The sequence below is a fragment of the Piliocolobus tephrosceles genome, chromosome X (genome assembly GCF_002776525.5).
Source record: "Piliocolobus tephrosceles isolate RC106 chromosome X, ASM277652v3, whole genome shotgun sequence".
NCBI lineage: Eukaryota > Metazoa > Chordata > Mammalia > Primates > Cercopithecidae > Piliocolobus > Piliocolobus tephrosceles.
Genome location: NC_045455.1, coordinates 73,551,518 through 73,575,470, shown reverse-complemented (window position 1 = coordinate 73,575,470; position 23,953 = coordinate 73,551,518). Strand labels below are relative to the sequence as shown.

General features: G+C 40.1%; 1 protein-coding gene across 11 annotated transcripts in view; it reads right to left on the bottom strand.

Annotated features, from left to right (window-relative positions):
• The window catches only part of ENOX1 (ecto-NOX disulfide-thiol exchanger 1), a 566,136-nt gene that overhangs the window by 109,405 nt on the left and 432,778 nt on the right, over positions 1-23,953 (bottom strand). For all 11 annotated transcript variants that reach the window (XM_023187381.2, XM_023187382.2, XM_023187388.2 and 8 more), the window contains 2 exons: positions 14,760-14,866; positions 10,699-10,816 (listed from right to left, as the gene is read on the bottom strand). In XM_023187381.2, coding sequence (XP_023043149.1) covers positions 10,699-10,816; positions 14,760-14,866 — 225 coding nt within the window. The remainder of the gene's footprint in view (positions 1-10,698; positions 10,817-14,759; positions 14,867-23,953) is intronic.

Genomic DNA, 23,953 nt, shown 5'->3' with positions numbered 1-23,953 from the left:
TCAAGGACAGAAAACCAAACACTGCATGTTCTCACTCATAGGTGGGAACTGAACAATGAGATCACTTGGACACAGGAAGGGGAACATCACACACCGGGGCCTGTCGTGGGGTGGGGGGAGCGGGGAGGGATAGCATTAGGCAATATACCTAATGTAAATGACGAGTTAATGGGCGCAGCACACCAACATGGCACATGTATACATATGTAACAAACCTGCATGTTGTGCACATGTACCCTAGAACTTAAAGTATTAAAAAAAAAAAGACAAAGGATATGCTCCCACACACATTGTGAGAATTTACTGAATATTTGTTGTTTTCATTTTATCACTGCTTTGTATTATGACATTGTTTAAGACAATTTGTGGAGGCAAAGAACTGAGGGTAAAGAAATGGATGGCTTTAGAATGCTCAGTAGAAAAACTGCACTAGAAAAGTCCAGTTTTGCAGGTGCAGACATTTCATAAACAACTGACTGGTAAATCACTATAAGAAAAATAAAATCTCTCATCCTGCCTCCAAAAGATTTGCCAAATACATGTTGTAGATAAAGTTGTGCCTGAAAACTTGTAATTACAAAAAAAATCACAAGTATCCAATATAAACTTGTGGTATTTATTCAGTAGCTCAACTGATCATTATTTGGAGGTACCAAAATTCATTTTTCTCATTAATTTAGGACATTGGGGGAAGGGAGAAGACATATTACTTCCAAAAATCTCTTCCAAATCAGAATTTCCCTGAGTCTGTGAATCTCAAGAAGATTGATATTACTGTAGATGCTGTCCCTCAGACTCTTATTTTTAAGTTATATTGAGAGGTACATCTCATAAAGAAAAGCCTCGGGAGCAGAGAAACAGGGAGAGGCACTACAATAAGTCTTGAAATTAGATGGTGAGTCAATAAACTGGTGATCCTCAGGTAGGCTCTCCTAGACCCTGAGGGTGCAAAGAAAACATGGGATGAGATGGGAAATCAAAGGGCTGATATTGTAGCTCAGATCATTTCAGATCAACCATCAAGCATGTGCCTCAGGTTTGAGAAATGTCTGCATTTTTCTCTTTATCTTTTTGGGGACTTGTTAAATGGAAGACATGGGTTGTGACAGTGTATATGGTTACCAAAGGAAACAGGTAACACGGCAATGAACATTCCCTATGCACTTCACCTCTTCAAGGCATTTCCTCTTCTTCTTTTTCTTGTCTAAAGCCATACAGCGGACTCTGCTTTCAGGAAACAAATGTCACTCAATTAGGAAACGGGTGGTACCAATTTCCTGAATAGTTTTTAAGGGCAGCATTTCTGTTGGGATGGGCTTATAAAGAGTTTGCTGGGTATATTGCCTATGTTGAAGCAAATCTCTTTCTAGTTAGTGGGAAAAAAAACAAAAACAAACAAAAAACAGTTGGGAAGACCAAGCAGAAGCCCCAGTTGGCTTTGTGTGGATGAACATTTTAAGGCAATAAGCATCTCCAGGCTACCTTTGCCTCCAGAAGGCATTATGGCACCACGTACCCTGCAGGCACTCAAAATCCTTGGTTGATTTTATTTGGTTACTGACTCTTATGATGTCACTGAAGGCATTTGAAAGAGATTCTGGAGTCCTTTTCCCATAAAATTCAGTAGTGCCATAAAAGGATCATTAACCTCTAAAGGAGAAAGCTAGTATTGAGCTCTAGACTTTCCATTTACAATCTTGGGTAAATAACATAACTTCTCGTCATTGCTAATCTCTCTGTGGGTAAGAACTCAACATTTCTGCCTGGTTTAGAACTTGAATTATTTCTTGGATCCATTATTTAATATTTATACCAATATGACTAGCTCTTAGAATAGGAAATTGTAAGATTATGTGGTCTGATAAGGTAAACATACTATGGTGAGTTAAATGTGGAAATTCCCTAATTTAAAGCAAAAGAAGGCAATTCAATAAACTATCATTATCTGATACTAGTTACTATTCCTTACTATTCTTGACTTTCCAGAATGACTGGAAGTGTCTAGGTAGTATTTCTCAACAAACATGGATTTTTTCATAGATTCTCCTAGGTAATTTATAAATTAGTATTTATTGTAGTTTTAATTATTTAATATGTGCATATATTGAGGACATTTTTGAAATGCACAGGGAAAAAAAACAAAAGTCACTTGTAATTATACCATTTGGTGATAATCAGTCTGAATATTTTGACCTATATCCTCACATATTTTCCCCAACATAAACTGTGAATATAACACATACACACACAAATGGAATTATCCATGCTGGTTTGTAACTTCTTTTATCACTTCACAATATATTAAGAACCTTCTCTCATTCCATTATATAGTCTAAACCATGGTTTCTTTCAAGACTGCTCATGGATATACCATTAATTAACTAATAAATACCTAGTGTTCAATGTTTAGATGTTTCTAAACTAATTCTGAGAACTGAAAATTTAGGTAACTGCTTCGAGCTGCAATGACCAGCATGCCCCAAATAGAAAGTAAGGGCCTTTGGGACACAGCAGCTCTAGAACTTAAAGGGGGCTCATTAAAGATGCTGCAACGCCCTGCCGGAAATGCTACAATTAATAGACTCTGTCTTGCAACTTTCACTCCAGAAATGTTTCTTCCTACTTCTCTGCTAGTGACGGGAGTCTAAAATAAAATTTTCTTTCTCTAGCCACTTCCTAGAAGGCTTCACACATTGTGTCCTGGAACTGGGGAGAAGAGCTGCTGAGCTCTTGCTCCCTCTTTGATATCAACAGCATTCAGTCAAGTGAAAGAGAAGGGTCTCTAAGCCATTTAGATGTGGAATAGCTTAGTATAATAATAATTTCCTACAAACTTCAATTTCCAGGACTTCTAAATATCATATAAAGGCAAGTGGAATTTCCAAGAAAGGGAAGGAAGTACTTACTTTTTAAATTAGTTATGTGGCTCTTAACTACCTATGGTTAACTAGAATTCTACAAGACATCATCCTGTCTTCATTTTCTGTGTTCATGCAGTATACCTACCATCTTCAAGTCTTTGATTAACGAAGCTTATATGCAACAGCATTAGGAGTCAAGCTATAATAGCTTTATGTACCTACTGTGTTTTGATGAACAATACAGTATAAAAGCAGAGGAGAATTAGGACAATGATGTTCATAAACAGCACATCACTGTGCTAAGAGGCTGGTAACAGTGTGTGTTTTAATATGGCCTAGTATTGATTCTTTTGGCCAGTGTCCTACTTTTAACAATGCTACAGTCACACTTTAAGATTTCAGATGGAGAGGTAGAGAAGAAAATCAATAGATACTATTTTTCCACTACTAACTGGCCTACATATCTGTAGCTTCTCTGCCATAATCACATTCAAGGGACCTAAAAAATGCCTTTGGAAGGTCTGGCCCAGTTACCACGCTTTTAATAACCTCAGGAATCTACTCTGACCACCTCAAAGATTTTAGCTTCAACTCTCAAAGGTCCACAGGAAAGAGCCTATGATCCAGGAAGAATACAAATTTATTTGTTCTCTATTTTCTGTTTCGTTAATATATAAAAAGAAAACTTTAAGAAAAGCCTCACTTGTTACACAAGGACTCTTGTCTGAAACCAAAATCATGTAGAATTTTACTACCGAGCTTTAAAAAAAATACACGGAAAAATACTTATATAGCTAACTGTGAAAAGAAAAAAATTAGAAGCCAAAACATTCTTCTGTAATATTATAACACAATTTTGTTTTCTTCTTTATGCATTATTCTTAGTTGTTAAGTTTTCAAAAATGACCAGGTATTATTTTTATTGAAAAAAACAACTTTTATTTTTTAAAATGTGACATGCTGCTAGAGCGCAATGAGGTGACCTACTGAGTGTTTTCTATAAGCATCTGCTGGAATCACAGGTGAGCATTTGACAACATTCATTGATGTTGTAAAGGATAATCCCTTTTTCATAATCAGAGATTCCTGTGTATTGCTTATAAATGAAAATGGAAAATCAGGAATAAATTCTACTGAAGAATTCTCTCCTGTATTTAGGAAAGAACAACAACAACAAAAAAAAAAAAAAGCTTACAAACTTGCCCAGATTCTGTCATCTAAACTCCTTCAAAAAATATTCTGATTTTTTCTAGAAGTTGTGCAAACCGCACTTAAATTCCAACAACACTGTGTTAATTTTGCTCAAATGCAAGCTGAAAACATATTTTAACATCCTGTCAGAATGAGATACTAAGAGTGTCGATAAAATGACACTAAAATAAATGTAAATTTAGATTGCTGTTACAAGTGGCTGCTTGGCTCTGGGAAGACGTTAGGTTGCTATAGTATTTTCCATAGCAACTTTGCATCTTATTACATAAATATTCCCTCAGTGTCCTTAAAACCTGCTACAGAAACAGGATTAAATCCACTCTCCTATGTAATGATCCTGCATCAAACCTTACCAGAATGAAATGCCCAGAAAACATAATAACCTGAAATCTAGATAATGGTGTCCCTGGCAGTCAGTAAGCATCAGGGTACTTTGGGCTGCACACAGGCGGCAGTGCGGTGACCCTGTACCGCTCCCTGGCCATGTGTCTTAACTTTTCCCAGGGCAAGACCTCGGTGGCTCTCCCTTTCTGAAGACTGGTTGCTAATGTCCTCATTCTTCTCCTCTGCCTGCCAACTGCCCTTCAGCCCAAGCCCAAGGGACTCATGGCGCTAAGCAAGAAGCCAGGGCCCGACGGGAGCTGGGAACACCGTGGGCTGCCACACAGGAGACCTTGTGGAGACCCCACCCAGGTCTAAGCTAGGATCAAACAGGGATGGATTGTTTAAGAACTTCAGCTAGGCCTCAACTGAGTTTCACGGAGGTGTGGCACAGTTGAGTAGTTAAGAGTATTAGGGAAAGCCTTTGGTCCCGTAGACACCAATGTCAGCAACACAGATTAATCTTACATAAAATACCAGATTATTGGAAAGTTTGTGCATATATAAGAGAGATGTCAAGAATCATGGCATTGATAGGTGCTACATAAAAATAGGATTATAAAGGGGCTTAGCTTAAAGACAGTTTAGGCTCCAAGTGTGAATTTACAAAACAGTCTGGTTGGGCAGAAGGAGTGCTTCCATTGAAATGGAATCTTCTGCGACAGGATCAATTTAAATAGCATCTGTTTTCTTGCATTTAAAAGGTGAAGCAATTTACAAAAAAAAAGTCTACACTTTTCAGAAGCATGTCCATTATGGAAAGGGAATTGTAACTGCACACAAAATCAGGGAACTTAAAAACCCACCCAAAATAAACATTTATTTGAATTCCTTGGGTAAGATTAGCAAGATTTAAAAAAAAAAAAAGAAAGAAACAGGAAAGCCTTGGCTCCTTTGCTAATGAAACTCTGTTTAGAGTTTAAGAAGAAAGCAGGCTACTCAGCCCACCTTGCAAGATTTCTTTTATCCTCTTTAAGCCACATTAGTTCTGATTCATCACATCTCCTTGTTTGGCCCCCTTGGGTTCCCAGAAGAGAAAGTGCTTGTCTTTAATTCAGCGGTCACTGATGGACACACCCCACTGGTCTATTTCTCTTTCAGGAGATGGTGCCCTGGGCTGTCATTACATGTGAAAACAGCTTATCCTTCTATGCTTCCACTCAGCACAGACACCCCTGCCCTTGGCGTCTGCAGGTGCCCGGAGCTTGGATCCTGGCATGTGGCCTCAGACTGAGCCATCTCACTTTCAGTGTTTGAATTCTCTTGTCCTTCTGCCAAGTTCTGAGTCAGTCTCGGGTGAGCCTGCTTTCGGTTACATTCAGTGCTTCCTAAAAGGAAGTTTCTACCAGTGTGAAGGATGGAGCCCCCTGCAGTGGGCCCCTTCAGTCAGCTGCTGCACCCTGGTCTGGTATTCAGTAACCCTCTCCTTCTTCTGTGCGTGGCTGGTGATGGGGTAGCAGTGAGACTCTTCTTAAGCTTGTGCCTGATTATAATCTTCCTGATGGGCATTTTTAAGGATCTTTCAGAAGCACTATCACACAGAAAATACTTAATCAGAAAAAATAGGTTGTCCTGCTATTCAAAGAAATCAATGGGATGGTCAGAGAGTCCTATTATTATTATTATTATTATTTTTTTAAACATAAAGCTTCCAGCTACATATATAACTATTCAGATAAGCTGATACTGCTAGTTCCAACCGAACCTAATTATGAGTTCCTAATTTGATTTAGTGGCTGAAAGATTTGGAAAGTCCTTGTCTGAATTCTTAGTGAAATTTAAAAAAAATTCCTTTGTACCTATGTTATGGTGAATTTTCATGAAAAATTGACAACTCAGAAAACCTCATAATTAAGAGTGTCTGCTCCTATAAAGAGCTCAGAGTTTAAATGAAATGTAGTTAAAATCCAAAAACATTTGTTTGTGTATTATGGAAAGGAATAATGATAGTCTACTGAGCAAGGGATTTTTTAGTTTCACTCTTCTAAAATTTGTGTTCAAAGTATACTCATCAAATATTGGGTGAGGTATACACACTATGTAGTGATGTTCATTTTGGTTTATAATAAATTTAATTTATTGGCTTTAGGACATCCCTAATATTTTTAACTTAAAACACTTTTTATAAATGAGTCTTACACCCTAGAGGACAGGGTACCCTGTATCTAACTAACTCTGTGTCCCCTGGGTCCACAGCATCTTGAACATACAAAATGTAGATAGTCAAAACAATGCCAGGTTACAGCTCTCGGGGCCATGGCCTGTTTGCCATGTGACACTGAATTTTGTACGCATAAAGTTCTGAACATTTTGTTTGAACATGCCTCTTTAATACTTGCCATTTCAATTTAATTAGAGCAAATATTCTCAGGGTTATCATCTTCCTATCAACTTCTGGGATAAAGGCATCAAAAACATTAAGATCAGAAGGAAGGGGAACATGAAGTGAAGTCCGTAGACTTTTACTGATTACGTACTTGGGGAAAGGCCCAGTGCCAGGTGTTGGAGGATGACTAAGATTACAAGCAGAGTTAACATTTACTGAGTACTTAGTAGATGATCAACACTGTAAGTGAAGTCAGAAGTACCTTACATGCATTGACTCATTAACTCTCACAATACTAAAATGTATCGGGTTTTGCCATCGGAGGCCTTACAATCTAGGATAGCCTTCCTCTTTCCTTTCTCCTTTTTATTTCTGTGAACACTATCCTGCCCCACAGAGTCAACCTGGAGGGAGAGAGGGCAGAAGGGAGTGGAAAAGGGTAAGGGAGAAGGACAGAAGGGTGAGGGGTAACGGAGAGGGAGGAAGAGGGAGAGGGAGGAAGAGAGAGAGAGAGAAAGAGAAAAAGGAAGAACAGATTTGGATTTTAAAGTCTGCCTTCATTTCAGTAGAAGGCAGACTAAACAACAATAAATTTGAATTTTTATCAAAAATTATCTTCACAGGCTTCAGAGCAGGATGCCGATCTTCTTGAATGAATGCTTCAATAAATCTGTCATCATTTTAAAATTTATTAGTAAAATTCATTTTCATTTTTATAAGCATCTTAGTTTGCTCCAGTGAACTCCTTTTCCCCTTTAAGATTCAACTGATGAAGAAGAGTAAACACCTCCCCCCCAGAATTCTATTGTAGGTACTGGAGAATTATAGCCAAAGATATATCGCAAATTATTATATATGGTAAAAAGCAAAAGTACAATGAAATATTCTTCATAACCAAAAAGCAGAGATATATTGAAACATTCTGATTGTTTCTTAAAAAGTAAACCCAAGGTATCATATAAGTCCTTAAACAATAGATTGTGGCTTTTCTAAAAACCAAGCAAGTCAATTCTTTCCACCTCCTCCCTGTGCCCCCAAATAAAACCCATTACAGGGTACTTTTTGTCTTAGTATGGAGATGACAAGCAAAGCTGGCCCTGGGGGACCAGAGTCAGAGCACCCTGCAGTGGGTGCAGCCTCAGCACCTCCTCCTGGCACAGGCAGGTGACAACTGAAGGATAGTCTCTTCTGGAATTTCCAAGAATTCCTGGGTCAGCTATTACCCAGGAGGTCTGAGGCAAAAAACCCACTGTTTGAGCAGAGAGGAAATAGGCAGGGGATTCCCTAAAGGATGGAGGATTTCACTTCCACTTCAGGACTGGCAATTCCCCTGTTAGTGAATTCGAGTGCTACATTTTGAGAGGACTGCTCCTATGTAGGTGACTGGCAGATGCAAATGTGTACCTAAAAACAAGTGATGCGTCACCTAAGAAGATACCGCTGGAAGGTGTTTCCCTCGGGCAACGGCCTCCATCCTCCCCTCTTCAAGCAACAGTTAGCAGGGATTTGTCTGAGGTTTGAACAAAAGACCAGATGGGAATTCTTGCTGTCAGGCTGTGTCCTCAAATATGCAGGGCTGAAAGCAAAACAACTGCCTGCCTTTGGGCCAGATCTTCAGGGCCCCGTGGAATAAAAAAGGTTAGTTGCCTTCCTTTCCCTTTAATCAGTCCTGTGCTTTCTTCAGAAACCACATGCCACATTCTCTGGTCCATCTCATTTCGAAAAGTACGAAAAGACTTTGAACTCCTCGGGGCCTGGCATTTGAACTCCGGTTCTTTCATCTCTTCCCTCAGAACCTGGTATACAACATGCCCTACACTTTGCTCATTAATTCTGCTGACCAAGTAACAAGACCAGTGAAAGCTTTTTAAAAGTTCAGGCTCTACTTCATGCTCTCATCAGATGCCTGGGGAATAAACCGAGAGAGGTGTCAGGGGATCCCATCTCCGTGGATGCTTCTGCAGCGGAGGCCGGGCCCTGATCCTAAAGGCATGTATGTGCTGCAAGACCTCCTCAGTGAGCATACAGTTCATTATTCTGGTCCTAGCCTAAGTAGACTATGAAATTATACACAATTCTTACTTGGGAAATTGACAAGTTATTTGAAAAGAAACATCACCAAAACAAACAAACAAACAAGCCACAGGTTCAAATGAGAATTTCTGACTGACGCAATTCTTTTCTCCTACACCTACCTTGTCAGGATATTAAGAATCCAAGTTTCATGTCAACTTGCCCCTCATCCAGAAGCTTCACAAAGGATGAAAAATGCTTTTGATAGAAAGAATTTCTTTCTTTATTTGAAGATCTTGTTGAACTTAAGAAATTCACACAAATCCTTGCTCTCTTGTTTTGCTACGTGAAGGTATGTAGAATAGAAATCCTGTGAGGAAGGTGGTCTCCTCAAATAAACAAACCTGAGAGTAAAGCAGTCCTGAGGAATCTGCTCTGGGTTTAGTAGGAGACATATGTCATTGACACATAAGTGCTGGGTTTTTTTCAGACGAGGGATATATGGCTTCAGAAAATAGTGGCATGGTGCCTACTTGTATGTTAAGCTTCTGAAAGATTAAAATGAATGGAATTTGAGGGTGAAAGGGAAAGTTTCTAAGGCAGTGGTTCTCAAACTTTGGCATGCATCAGAATTTCCTATAGGGCTTAAATCAGATTGATTGATGGATTTCACTTCCCAACACTTCCATAGCCACTAGACATTTTTGACTCAGTAGGTCTTGGGTGGGGCCCGCTAACTTACATTTCTAATAAGTTCCTAGATGATGCTGGTGCTACTGGACTGAGAACCACACCTTTGAGAACCACTACTTCAAGGAAATTAAAGCCCTTTCTCTATATGCCTGTACGCAGGAGCTTTTTCTTATGATCATCACTCGCACCCCTAATATTCTCTTCTACAGCCCTGGAGAAACAGAGCATCCTGACCACTCTGCGGTCTTGGTGACCTGATCCTTTTAGAATCTTGATTTTGGCTTCTTAATAAATTAGCAAAGATCCTCGATTCCTGGTCACCTGTAATCTTTCTGTTAAAAAGTCTGTAACAGGTGTGTGTTTTATTCACTTGTACAGATGAGGAGACAGATCAAATCTATACCATCTCTGTAATTTTCTTTTTTGGCAATGATGGCAATGATGGTTCTTCCTAGGTCCTTTGGACAACGTCCTTCCACTCAGACAAGCAGTCTCCCTTGGTGTCTCATGTTTTGAATGAGCTTTTCCCTTGCCTGCTTTTACAATACCAATGGATTTATACATAATTCAATTATATATAAAACTCATTGTAAATTCAATTATATATATCCATTGGTATTGTAAAAACAATACCAATGAGCGTTTTAAATCAGCAACTCCCAATAGACAGAGCACACAAAGCAAGGTTCTCTCTAAGCTTCTCTTCTTTTTACAACCCAAGGAGTGATACCCCTAGCTTGGTACCAAATGGGGCCAGCCTTTTAATTACAGGTTAGGTGACAGAAGATTTATGGGAAAAGAAGTCTAATTCTCCAGCATGTTGGCTCAGAAGCTAGAGAGCTTCTTCAGGGCTTAAACAATTCCCATGTAAGAAGTACACTGACTAAAACCAAGTTTTATCCATATTTTAGCATCAGCTGTGGCTGCCGTACTCTGGAAAAGGATTTTTATGGAAACAGGCAAACATCCCTGATGAAAGCATCATGACCCCAGATCTGCATATGGAGAAACAACTGGAACAATTTAAATCACTCCGTTCCCAAGAAGGAGTTTAAAGTTCTATTAATAAAAAGCAGAGTCACTCAAAGATGAAAGTTTAGTATAATTCAAATAAAAGTAAGTTATAGCGCCATTTCCCAATACTTATTCCCCATCTGAGATTTGGAAGATCATGATGATACCTCATGGGTCTGTGGCGGTTATCAGCATTACCTGATTCATCGACTCTCATTTTTTTGGTAGGGCTGTCACAATTCTCATCGTCAGACATTTCCATTTCTTCTTCGCGGCGGATGCCCATGAGCTGCTCACTTTGGGCATTCCGGAGCTCCTGCAAGTAGAGGATGCACACAAGTCAGAGTCACAGACACATATGGCTTTCCCCAATGGTCTTTGGGTTTATATGACTGGCATATTAACATTCAGAATCCAAGACTTTTATCTCCCAAATATAACCTCACCTAACCTAAAGGAGGTTCTGAGGGGTGTGGGGTAGAGGGTAGACCAAGGTCGGGCCTAGATTATTCCCTGCTCACCCATGACTAGTTAAGGGCTCTTTAGCAAATAATTTAATCTCTCTTGAGTCTCCATTTCCTCATTTGTACAAAGGGGATAATAACATTCACCTAAGAGGGCTGCAAAGATTACATAGAAATACCTGTTACATGGCTGGCCTATGCACAGTAAGGACTTAGAAATTATGGTTAAGAACATGAACACTGGAATTTTAAAAAGGACAGTTCTGCCATTGACCTATGGTGTGACATTAGGAAGGATTCTTCATCTCTATTAACCTAAATTGCTCACTGGTGTATTATGATTAAAAATAGTTTTGAGGATGAAATGAGTTAATACATGTACAATACTTAGCATCATGCCACACACTTGGTTTGCTCAGTTGATAATGCTGGACATTATTATTTCTCATGCAAACATAGTGCCCCTGCATGTGTGTATGTGCTCATGTGTGATCACACACACACACACACACACACCATTCAGATATCCAAAATTTAAAATCAGTAAGATGTTAGGGAACAAAACACAAACAGATGCCTTTTCTTTTGTATTGCACATGGTCATGTAGCGGTTATTGTTTTTGTTGCAGTGGTTGCTTTGGCATCATGTTTAGAGCCACAGATCTTAAGATCACATTTTACTTTCTCCACTTATTAGGGGAGTGGCTACAATCAAGTTATTTAATTTATTTGAGACTTTGTCTATTCACTCACAAGTGAGGAATAATAATACAAGCTGTTTAGATGCAGTAGCATATGTGAAAACTCATTGTAAAGAGTAAAGAATCACACAGTACATTTCTTACTACTGTGCCTAAAATCAGAACATTGTAATCACTTATGCTAAGTATTTATATTATTATTTTGTATCAAGGTGTATATTACGTATTTGTGAATCCTTCCTTATTCATTCTGTTCTCTCACATGTACTATCTTCAGAAATACTTAAAACAGGGGAAAGCCTCCATTATTCTTTTTTCCCTCTGTAAAGTCTCCAAATAAAAATCAAATAGTTAAAATAATTTCACGTTATAATCAATAAACATATGAGTAACAATAAAACTAAATTATTATAACTAATTTATTAGGGGCATGACTTTAAATGTGGTTCCAGTGCCCATTTGATGGACATGCATATATCACTCCATGTTGTGGGTTCTCTCAATTCTTTTCTTAGCTCACAGATTTTAACTACAGCATGATGGAGAGGAAATTATTTACTGCTAACAGCATTTGAATGGTCAGCTCTGTACCCTGGGAATCACCCTTGCAGAGGACAGGGAAGGGAGAAAGCAGAGAGATAAGGTCCAAGGTGGGGTGCAGGGGCACCAATCAGAGGCAACCCTGAGAGGCCAGAGGGATGGCAGACAAGGCCTCCTTATTTGATTATGCCACCCAGAAGAAAGAGGTGCCAATTCCATCTTAAATAACACCATCAGGCATTGGACGCGGGTGTCACATGTGATTAGTGGGGAAATTTTTAGGCTGTGGACAGCTAATTTTTCTACTGACAAAGAGCCCAATTCCCAAAGAGGTGGCTTGAAAACACTTGAAACAAGGAAAAGTCAGGTGGAAAGAATAAATGAGGCTGAAAGGGCCTGTTGTTTAGTCCCTGCGATTAATGACAAACTGTCATATGGTAGTTGTTCTTGTGGGAAAAGGTGGTGGAAAAGAAAAAAAAATTGAGAAAAAAATGCTGAGGCTGTTTCCACAGGGTGCCTCTGGTTTAGCATTAAATCACTAGTACACTCTAATAAATCTGTAGAGGTGTTGCAGATAATTAACAGATGCTGTACATGGGAATGTGGGAAAAAATCAAGCCAATTATCAAGCTTATAGGCAACTGAGAAATCATCCACAATGTTAAATTACCAACTGGTATTTAATCAATTAAGCGACATGTGAGAGAAAAATCACAGCTAATTTAGAATTCTGGGTCCTAATGTATATCAAAAGAGGTGGGGAAAGGAGCAGGAAGGCACAAAGACCCTTCGCAGGAGCACCTTTGACAGCTGCACTCCATCTGCCCCTCTGGAGCATCATTTCCGTCTCCTAGTACCGAACAAAGCAAGCAGGCTTCCTTAGACCTTCATGGAAGCCTTCACACATCCTGCTCCCCACCACACCCGAGCGGAGGAGGCAGGGTGAAGCGAAGGTGAGAAGCTGAGGCAGACACAGCAGGAAGCGTGATTCGGATCAATATGTGACATTTGCTGACACTCACATTCTAATGATGGCCTTTTTACGCTCAGGTTTATTCGGTAGCAGGCCACCAGCCTTTCTCTCAACATTCCTTTTAATCAAGTTTGGTTTTTATGTGAAGAAATAAACAATTCACAGATTGATCATTCCCAAATCTGAATCAGAGTTTATGGGCTCCAATTTGTGTTCTCATAACCCTCAGTTTGTATATTGCATCACAAACAGAGGACTCTTTCAATCTTGAAAATCAACTTTGACCTGAGTCTTAAGTCAGAGTCAGGGAGAACATCAGGTAAGCACCCTGCATTTTTCTGGTCCCTGAAAAATTAAAGAGAAATCCCACCTCTTCCTTACTCATAATCTTGAACAGAAAAACAGAACTGAATCAGTCACCAACCACCATAGGCATTAGTGAACAAAATAAAAAATGTCCTTCTTAACAATAAATTGCACTAGCATTTTAAGTGTCACATTATTGTGAAGTCATTCAGTATTCACCATAATAACAGTGATAATAAAAATTCATTTGGTATTCATGTGGATGTTACATCTAGTGCTATTGGTATTCAATTGTAATTTAGCATTAGTTAATGGGCACTTAAAATGCTACCCAAATGATTGATCCCATAGTACTTTGTGATTCCTCAAACTCTATATAAAATACTTATTTTACAAGTGTGAGCCAAAATCATTAAATAAATAAACCTTACCTTCCATAAGTTTGGGATTTTGAAAGAGGGGAATATCATTTAGAGAACTTTAATATTAACATGCTAGAGATGGAGAGGCATCCAAATGAAAAACATTCTTTCATTAAAAAAAAGAAGCAAAGACAGTATACTTACTTTTAAAGTACAGGTTCAAAGCGTACAACTGCTCTGTGGAGTTAAAAATAACAGCTGGACGACCAATGACTAATGACACATTTTGGTCCTTCTAAGTGGCAAGGAAGTCAAATTCTAGGCTGTTCTCTTTGGGGTAGATACTCACACTTCACACATGCATGGATGCTGAGGGGTGAACCCAGTTGGCCTAGATATTCACTCCCCTTACAACATTGGCTCTGGAGAGAAGTGTAATTGGACTTAATGGCTAGCATAGGGGATTCGGATGTTCCTTATGATGAGAAAATATGGATGGAAAGGCATACTTGTCCAAAGAGCAAACTGTCATCATCATGTAGAACACTAAAAAAAAAAAAAAAAAAAAAAAACCCTCTGTATTTAAAAGCCAGTTTTCTATTTTAAGTTTCATTTTTCTTCAAAATAATTTGCTAGGGAAAGTGTCTTGGTTGATTTCTGAGATCTTTATTATGAATGGGGAAAGTTAGTTTCTCCCATTGCAGGGGAGAAAAACACTCTGTTCCTTAAGTGTTAAGTCAGCTGCTTTTCTGGACAAGGAACAAATCTCAGCTGCATCTGGAACTGACAGTGAGATCAGACAATGGCAGGCGGACTGCCCACTGTAACAGAAACCATCATGGCTGCAGCCATGCTATTCTCTGCCAATCCAGCTGTGTGATGGTGGTTAAAAAGTAATAATAAAATCACCAACCTCAGAATGCTTTCGCCAAATGTCTATGTTCTTGCGCTGGGCTTTCGAGAAATGGTCCCAAGCTTTTTGTCTGGTAGAAGCGTTGAAAACGGCCACAATCTGCTCAACTTTGGTGAACAAGGAAGTCAAACAAGACAAGTAATTTATGTTGTGATCACTATAGGGAAGCAAAGCAAAGACACTAGGAGTCTATGGATGATGTCACAATAGAAACAACATCATCAATATCCATCCAATTTGTGCCTTTCGTACTTACATTTTAGCAAGGTTGGGGATGTCTCCCTTCAAGTCTGTCTCCATAACTTTAGGTTAAAACAAATTCTAAGTATGACTGGGTAAAGGGCATGGGCATCTATTTGCAAGCATTCTTTAGCTGTTGTTTCAATATGTGATTTGGTCTATCTATATACCTAGATCTATAGATATATAGACACTGGTGTTGGCATCCAGATATACAGACAAAGTAATGCCAGGTTTGGGTGCAGAGAAGTGAAGCCAGGGAGAAGTGGCTGAACAAGGAAGAGCCAAACATATATCATTTTCTCGTTTGGTCTCTATGTCAAGGACTCAGTCACGGTCCTCTCAAGACATTATCATGTCCAAGTTCCAAGTCGGGACAATGAATAGCCGTGCCATACCTCCCTTCAATCTCAGGGGGTCATTTTTCCTCCTTGGCTCCTTTTTCTCCCCCTGTTGCACCTACTGCAGCCAGCCCTCCAGCCCTCTGGCAGGGAACAGGAACCATAGCCTCTACCTCAAGACAGACCAAAGCTCACCCAACCAGTGGCAATGGCATGCGGTCTTATTTCAACCACCATATGGCGTCCTCCATAGTTCCTCATGATCACATTCTGTTATCACTTTCACAAGGCTCCCCGCCCTCTGGCTCCCAAACCACTTGAAGTTCTAACTCTATCATCTTGACTTAATTTAGTACTTCTGCTGCTTCCAGGCCTGATGCTACTGAACTGGTAAATATTGAGGGGTTGTGAACAAAACTACATAGACAAAGGCATGGGTTCTTAGTAGTGGGTATTACGGGTGGGGCCAAGTAACTGTAGACTTAATCTTGCTTAAACAGTTACTGATCCAGTAAGCATGAGATTAAGGAAATTAAAGCACTGAATTAATCATATGATTAAACCTGAACTTCTACATTTTTAGTTAAGAAGGCACACTTAAAATTAGCTTCTCAAGGATTCTAACACCCTATCAACATAAATCTTTCATACATGATTCCCAAGGCTCTATTACAAAAAAGGACATCAAAGCTCTTCCAAATCTTCTGGTGTCCAAAGAATGTTAAAGAGCAATAGATTAATCCTCACAGAAGAACAACACTCGGTGCCATAATTTTTAAAATCAGCACACAAAATAAGTGTATGATGGAGCAGAAGGAAAAAAGCAGATTCCATTCACTTACAATATCGTGAATACTTTTCTATGCTGATGAGCAACTACTTCTCAATCTGTGGCTGATTTTCACAGAGGGTTTTTATCTTTTTGCTATTAATATTTTTTACTATTTTCCACTTCAGGAGAATCCCAACCCCAAATCTCTTTATTTAGCAAAACCTGTCATGATGAATTTATTTCACTCAATTTTAACAGGAGGATTTGCCTTCGGTTTGGCTCATACTCTCCTTGGGCACACGTGGCTTCCCTCCTCGACCTCAACTGGAAGAACTAAACACCAGACTAAACACCTGGGGCTGCTCTAAGTGCTGGTCTTCAGCAGACCACTGATCCTTAGTGCTCTGGTTGGCTACCCTGCAGCACAGCCAGCAGAGGAGAGAACCTGTTCTGCTGGACCACTGGGGCTTTCTGCATGTTTTGTCTGCACACAGGCTGGGATCATTGGGAGTTTCAGCTGCCTTCTGTAGGGGCAACACAGAACACTCAGCCCCAAATTTAGGCTGGCAGGGGTGGTGATCAAGAGGTTATTAAAGAGTAATGGGTTTCGTTGCTTATAATAACAGACCTCTTTGGCATCATTTAGAAGAGGAAGAACTATGAAGTCCTGACAGTCCTAAGGGGAAAGGAAAATATGGGTTGAGACTGAGTGTTTAGGTGGTAATAGTGAAAATTCTGACATCAATCAGAGAAGGCTGTTAATAAAAATGAAACACTAAAGAAAAGTATATCTGTTCATAAAAATGTGTAAGGGGCCACAGAGAATGAAGGTAAGACCAGTAATGCACCTGGAGGAGTACAGAAAAGAAGGAACTAAGAAGAAGGACCCAATGGCCCAAGAGGGCATAGGTTTAGGGGTAAAAGGAGATTCCCTAATATCTGCTCAAGCCATGTGCTATTAGATATTTGCTGTCTGTGGCTAAGTGCCTCAGTTACTTAGAGCACGTTATTACCATATCCCAGGGCCTAAGTTCATTCATTCATTCAACAAACATCTGGATTCCTACTAGCTACCAGGAACTTGACTAATTGCTAGAAATATATGATCAAGGCCCAGTCCTGTCCTTGATGCAATCATAGTCTCAGAAGAGAAAGAAAGATGAGCAGATAATTATCCTGTGCAAGAGAGGTGCAGACGACAGCTTTGAGGACACAGAGAAGAGAGTAACTTCAGTAGATAGGTGGAATGAAAAAACATTCCGCAAATAAGGCAACATTTCTGCCAAGTCTTAAATAGTGAAGCAATGCTTGCTTGGCAGAGAAGGCAGGGGTGGCCTATTCAAAGGCTGGTATAGAGTTGTGGGAGGAGGAATGAAAGCAGCTGTGGGGCTGGGGCTGGGGCTAGTGTTAGGTATGAATCAAGAGGGACCATGTAAGCTAACTCTGATTGGAAACTTTATATTGTAGGATTGGCTTGGGAGAAATTACAAAGGAATGAATTAAGGCAGAGGCTCTGGCATAGAGTGCGGCACAGGCAGTCATGTGACAGCGAGACTTGATAGGAGGAGGCAGCTGACTTGCTACATGGAAGGAGGAAGAGTGGTGGGAGGTACCACGATGACTGGGGCTGGGAAGTACATCCCAAACTACGAGAACAAGCACCGGTGGAGGGCTGAGAAAGAAGATAAGGAATTTGCTTTCAGACATGTTGAGTTTGAGATGCCTGAAGACCATCCAAATGGAGCTGAAATACGGATTAGGGGTTCAGAAAGAAGTCAGAATTCAAAGAAATATGTCCAACATTTTCTGGGCCATTCTCAATTTCTTGTATTCTTTTTCAATAGGGTAATTAATTAGATGTAAAACTCAGTGGGATTTAATTTTATACTTATGAACTTATACACTTTTTTCCCTATACCAATCAAAAAGCAAAACAAAAACAAAACAAACAAAATCCACCAAAACCCCAATAACCGTGTAACTCAGCTTATGTTTGGAAACCACCCACAGTATTCACAAAGCCCAGTTCACTTCTCTCAATGCTGGACACACTGTCTCTGAACCAGCCATTTGTCTTGCAATTGAAAGTTCTTGGGCACACACGAAAAAGGACTCTGGAGGAGTGCTTAGATCAGCATTAATTCATCATCATTAGGCAAAAAGCACCTCTAAGAGTATGCCCTAATGAATGTCATTCAAACACAGCATATTTTTAAACTCATAAATCAAGATGACTACCAGTATTGATGTAAATACACTATTCAGTGCTTATAGCAGGAAACACCAGAGAGGAAGCCCATGAATTAGATACTACTTACTCCCTCTCGGGTGTAATTCATACCACTTACTCGATCTAGATACAATAAAACCTGTTAAGTAGTTACTATCTGAACAGGCTCCTCAAAACTTTGCTTCTCAGAGAAAGATATAACCAGCAAACAAGGTGGCATTGGCATTTGTCCAAAACAAGCAGCTTATAGAAGTTGTGCTGCAGGTAGAACAAATTGAGACCAACTCCCTACCCAATGCCTTCACCACCTTAGTGGTCTACAGAGTGGTGGCCAGAGGCCCCACACAATTCTGTATCAGACAAAAAGCATAGATTCTGTTCTGATTGCCACTTACTTATGCAAGAAAGTATACTCAAAAGTTTTGCAGGTAAAGGAATTTTTTTTCTTTGAGGGATAACATTTTCCCAGATCTTCTAATAGCAACTGAAAGAGCTCTCCATCAGAAAATTTAAATTTACCCCTCACACTTTGCAAATCTTTCCCCCCAATTCTGTGTTTTAATTGTTTTGCCTAAATTAGGTTATTTGAGGATCATAAGAAAATTAGAAATGATAAATTCTTCAGAAGTATGCCTGAATGCCAGTCTTAGATATCACAGTACAGTCCCTAGTATACCCAGCAGCTATAAATGACCCTAAGGGCAGGATAAACAGAGCCTTGATGAAGTTGCTAATCACTCCATACAGCTGCAAACCCTCACTAGTGGTTATTTATTAGTTTACACATGTGTATGTGTGGAGATACATACACTCACCTAGCATACATACATCACACACATATATGTATATATTCTTCCAATTTTAAACAAATCCATAAGACTAATTCAACAACTTTTGCACTTTTCCCCACCCCAAAATGTTTGGACATTTGCTGAGTTTAGAGCATACTTCTTACAGATAGAGAAATGCACAGACTATCATGAGAAGCACTGGTCTTTAACCTTCTCAGGGAGGGAAAGCTCAGAACAGGAGGACGTCCATTTAGCCAGGACAGACCACACTGAAGCAAGCTCCCTGGGAAAAAGCAGCCACTGGGCACAAAAGCTCAGATTTCTGGGCTGCACAAGACTCCTGAATTTTGAGCTCTGGGCAGGAACACATGGGAAGTGATGAAAGAGAAAGGTTAGGGTTCTCCAGAGAACACAAATATAGCCCTTTTCCCTTCATGTCCTGCTGACTGCATTCTTTCTCACAGGCCCGGCACCTCTTGTACTCCTTGTTCCAGCTAAAGAGCGGTGAAAGAGCCTTAATCCAGTTAGTGTTCCAAATATCTGGAGAAACTGATTAAGTTCTTACAGGCAGTAGGCTTGCCTAAATAAAGTACCTCAAACAAATCTTCCAAGCTTAATTTTTGTTTTTTAATGCTACCTGGGCTCATGATAGAGCCTCAACTCTGTAGGGTACAGACGAAATTTTTTTTTCCTTTAAGGAATAACATTTTCCCAAATCCTCTATGAATAGCCCATGAGAGGTTTTCAAAGGCATATGACACAAATGAAATTGTTGACCTCTCCCACCCCAGCTTGTTTTTGTTGTTTTAAACTACTCATAGCTAGGGAAGAAGGGACAGAAGAAAAGTGTAAGGCTTTAGATGTAGTGCTGGAATTGGTGAGCCTTGGCTCTAGAATGAAGAATTATAATGGAGGGAATGCAGTAAGTGATTCCAGCTCTCAGGATACCCAGAGGAGCAAGACAAAGTCCAAGGGAGGAGCGGTAAGTGTCAGACGGCACCTTACAGGAAGCCGCTGCTGTAAAAGAGATTCCCAGGCAGAGTCCTGCACAGATACTCAGGTTCTGGGTCCTGAGCATGAAGGAGCTGGCAGTCAGCCTGGCAGAAAGCCCGGGAAATAGGGAATGAATACGGTCAAACCCATACTTTAAGGAGGCATGGACCGGAATTTCAAATTGAGCAGGAAAAGGGCATTCTGGGGTTTTGTCTTGAGATATGTAGAAAAAGCTTCACATGACATTGTGAGTCCATTACAGCCCTCTTAAACCCGAGGCCAAAACACCAACAGCAGACATCATATTTCTAAGCTTCTCAGCTAGGTGAGGGCAGATACTTGTTTCTTTTAGGGCAGCATCCCCAATGTTTTTGGCACCAGGAACTGGTTTCATGGAAGACAGTTTTTCCATGGACAGGGGGTTGGGGATGGTTTTGGGATGAAACTGTTCCACCTGAGATCATCATTAGTTAGATTCTCATAGGGAGCGGGCAACCTCGATCCCTTGCATGCACAGTTCACAATAGGGTTCGCGCTCCTACAAGAATCTAATGCCACTGCTGATCTAACAGGAGGCGGAGCTCAGGCGGCAACGCTCACTCACCTGGTGCTCACTTCCCGCTGTGCGGCCCAGTTCCTGACAGGCCATGGACAGTACTGGCCCAGGGGCTGGGGACCTCTGTTTTAGGGAATGGAATTTGAATAGAATAAGGAGAAACCTACTGATCACAGTATATAAAAAATAGGATGTTTTAAGCAAATTTCAAGGAAGCAAGAAATGATTAAATTGTACAAATAAAACAGAAAGATATTAGGCATATAGTGACTTTCAAAGTTTTGCATCACTCCAAGTATACTCCAGGGAATTGTAGAGCCCTTTATTAATGCATATATTTAAAAATTTTGGAAAGTAACAAAGTAATCCATCAGATTATAAATCTAATAGTTCCTCAAAATATATAGCATTTATTAAGCTTTAAAAAGCTTAATAAATCCCATAAATCTCCTGCCTAGATTACGCCTACTGACTAAATGAAAGTAATGTATGTACAGAAGAAAAAAGGGACAATCTAAAAAACAAAAGTCTACTTTCCCATCTTGACAACTCTACCAATTTCTCTTTTTAAAGGTAACCAGTAACCACTATTAACAGATCCTAGCACATCCATCCAGAAAATAAGGTTATGCATATAGTACAAATGGTGTATATTTTTCTATGAGAAACCTTTTTCACTTACACAAAGGAGCTAATATTACATATGCTATTCTGTACCTTGCTTTTTCCACTTAACATATCTTGGAAATCTATTCATATGTATGTTATCAACAAGGCTGCTATAAACATCTTCCAACATATCGTCTGAAATCCTTACATAAATATCTTTATAAAAAATTCTTAGCAGTAGAAAGGCTAGATAAAAGAGCACCTGAAGTTTTAATTTTAAAAGGTACTGGCAAGTTGCACTCTATGTCCCTGAAGTGTTTTTCAGTTTGTTTCTCTTACTCTTTGCCAACAGTGCATAATCAAATTTAACTTTTGCCATTCCTGATAGATGAGAAAAGGCACGAATTACATGGTGACCAATTGTCTGCACCAGTAATATGTATGTTTGCAGTTTCCATTACAAATAACAGAAACAAGTCCAGACTCATTGAGCCTGCCCTGTATTCAGTTGTTGGCTCGATGCTAAAAGTCATCACACAGCTGTAGAAGGAGAGACCTGGTTTCTGGGGATCTTTTCTTCTTCGTGACCCTCAAAATGGCAACCCTGATCTCCTCTGGGTCTCCACTAACTCCTTTAATGGTTATGAAAATCATATAATGGTGGTAGGAGATTTCTTTTTGAGACAAAGTCTCGCTGTCACCCAGCCTGAAGTGCAGTGGCATGATCTCAGCTCACTGCAACCTCAGCCTCCCGGGTTCAAGTGATTCTCCAGCCTCAGCCATCCAAGTAGCTGGTATTACAGGTTCATGCCACCACACCTGGCTAATTTTTGTATTTTTAGTAGAGACGGGGTTTCACCATGTTGGCCAGGCTGGTCTCAAACTCCTGACCTCAAGTGATCCACCCGCCTTTGCCTCCCAAAGTGCTGGGATTACAGGTGTGAGCCACCGTGCCCGGCCCTGTGATAGGCGATTTCTAATTACTTAGCCCTTACTGGGCCAGGCACCATGCTTGATGATTTAAAACAGTAGTTATCAAAGTGTGGCTCCTGGACCAGCATCATCAGCATCACTTGAGAACTCACTAGAAAGGCAAACACACAGACCCCAGACCTACCGAAGCAGAAACTCTAGGGATGGGGCCCAACAGACTCTGCTTTAACAAGCTCTCTGCATGATTCCAAGGCATGCTAAAGTTTGAGAACCTCTGATGTAACACATTATCTTAGCCAAGTTTTCCAACAACCCTCTGAGGTAGGTGCTAGTATGAATGCCCATTTCACTGATGAAGAAACTGAGGTTCACTGAGATGAGTATTTACTTGGTCAAGGTCATATATTTAGAAGTGGTGAAGTTGGGAATGGAAATTACATCTGTCCAACTTCAAATCATGTATTTATACCCATTATATGATGGACCAATGTCTTATGAGCTCTGTGCTGTGTGATGTGCTAGACTTTGTACATATTTGGATAAAAAGGGCCAAATATGCAGCTGGTCCTTGAGCTGCTCAGAGTCCCTGGGGGAGACAACACATACATGATTGAATCGCAAGATGAGAACTGCTTAAGAGAGCTGCAGAGGGCACTGAGGGAGGCCAAGAAAGACTTAAAGGACCCCTTGGCTGAAACTTGCAGGTAAGCTGAATTTTCAATGCAAACAAGCCAAACATTGGAGGTTGTGATGGAGCAGGAAGCTGCATTTACCTTTCTACAAAAGTGTATTGAGGAACATGAGAGCCACAGTGCAGAAGAATGAAAGTGCCTGGAAAAAAGGTCCCTACTTCTTTTGTGTCTACCAGGCTGGAACCAATTTCTCTCAGTGTATGCCCTCAGTCTTCTCATTTCGTCTAAAATCCAGTCTGTCCTACTTTTTTTGAAATAAAAGTCACTGAATAAGCCTCAGCAGGTGAAACTTAGAGAGGTGGGGCCAGGGGAGTGTTTTTACTAATACAACACTGTTTTGGGGTTGCATGTAGAGGGGAAGAGGGAGTTGGGAAACCTGTGTTGGTCAAGTCTTAGCTCCATCACTAATTAGCTGTGTGACCTGAAGAAAGTGTCTATCTGTTTGAATCCCAAGGCAAAGCGGGCTGGACTAGACCATTCTGAATCTTCTTTCTGGCTCCAGGAGCCTTTAGAACAGGGCTTAGCAAACTTTATAAGGAAAGGAACAGACAGCAATTATTTTTGGCTTTGCAGGTCATACATCTACCTTGCTATAGAAGGTGTCTACACATAGAAGTGGTTTGTCTCCTTAAATAGAAATCCCCTCACTTTGTCTGTGGCTACTCTTTCATGATTCTCCCCAGGTACAGTTTTCTTTGGTTGGAAAACAAACACTAAGTTGTACTTCTCTTTCTGTTATGCAAAGAGTCAAGAACACATCATCTCTGCTTTAAAGTAACTCTACTAACACCTCACTTTTCCTCAATTTGAAAGTGTCCTGGCTTTAAAAAATCTTTGTAAATTTTTTTTTATGCGTGGATTTTGTCCAGTGTAACTCAGAGACTATTTCCCAGAGTTCCCCAGTGCTATCAACACACACTCCCCTCGCCTGACGTTGGGCCGTGGCTAGAGTCCAGTCCTAGACCTGGGCTCATATCAAAGTGACAGAGTTTTCATCTTTAGCTCCCAGAAGTTATACCTTTCCTGAATTGCTGTAT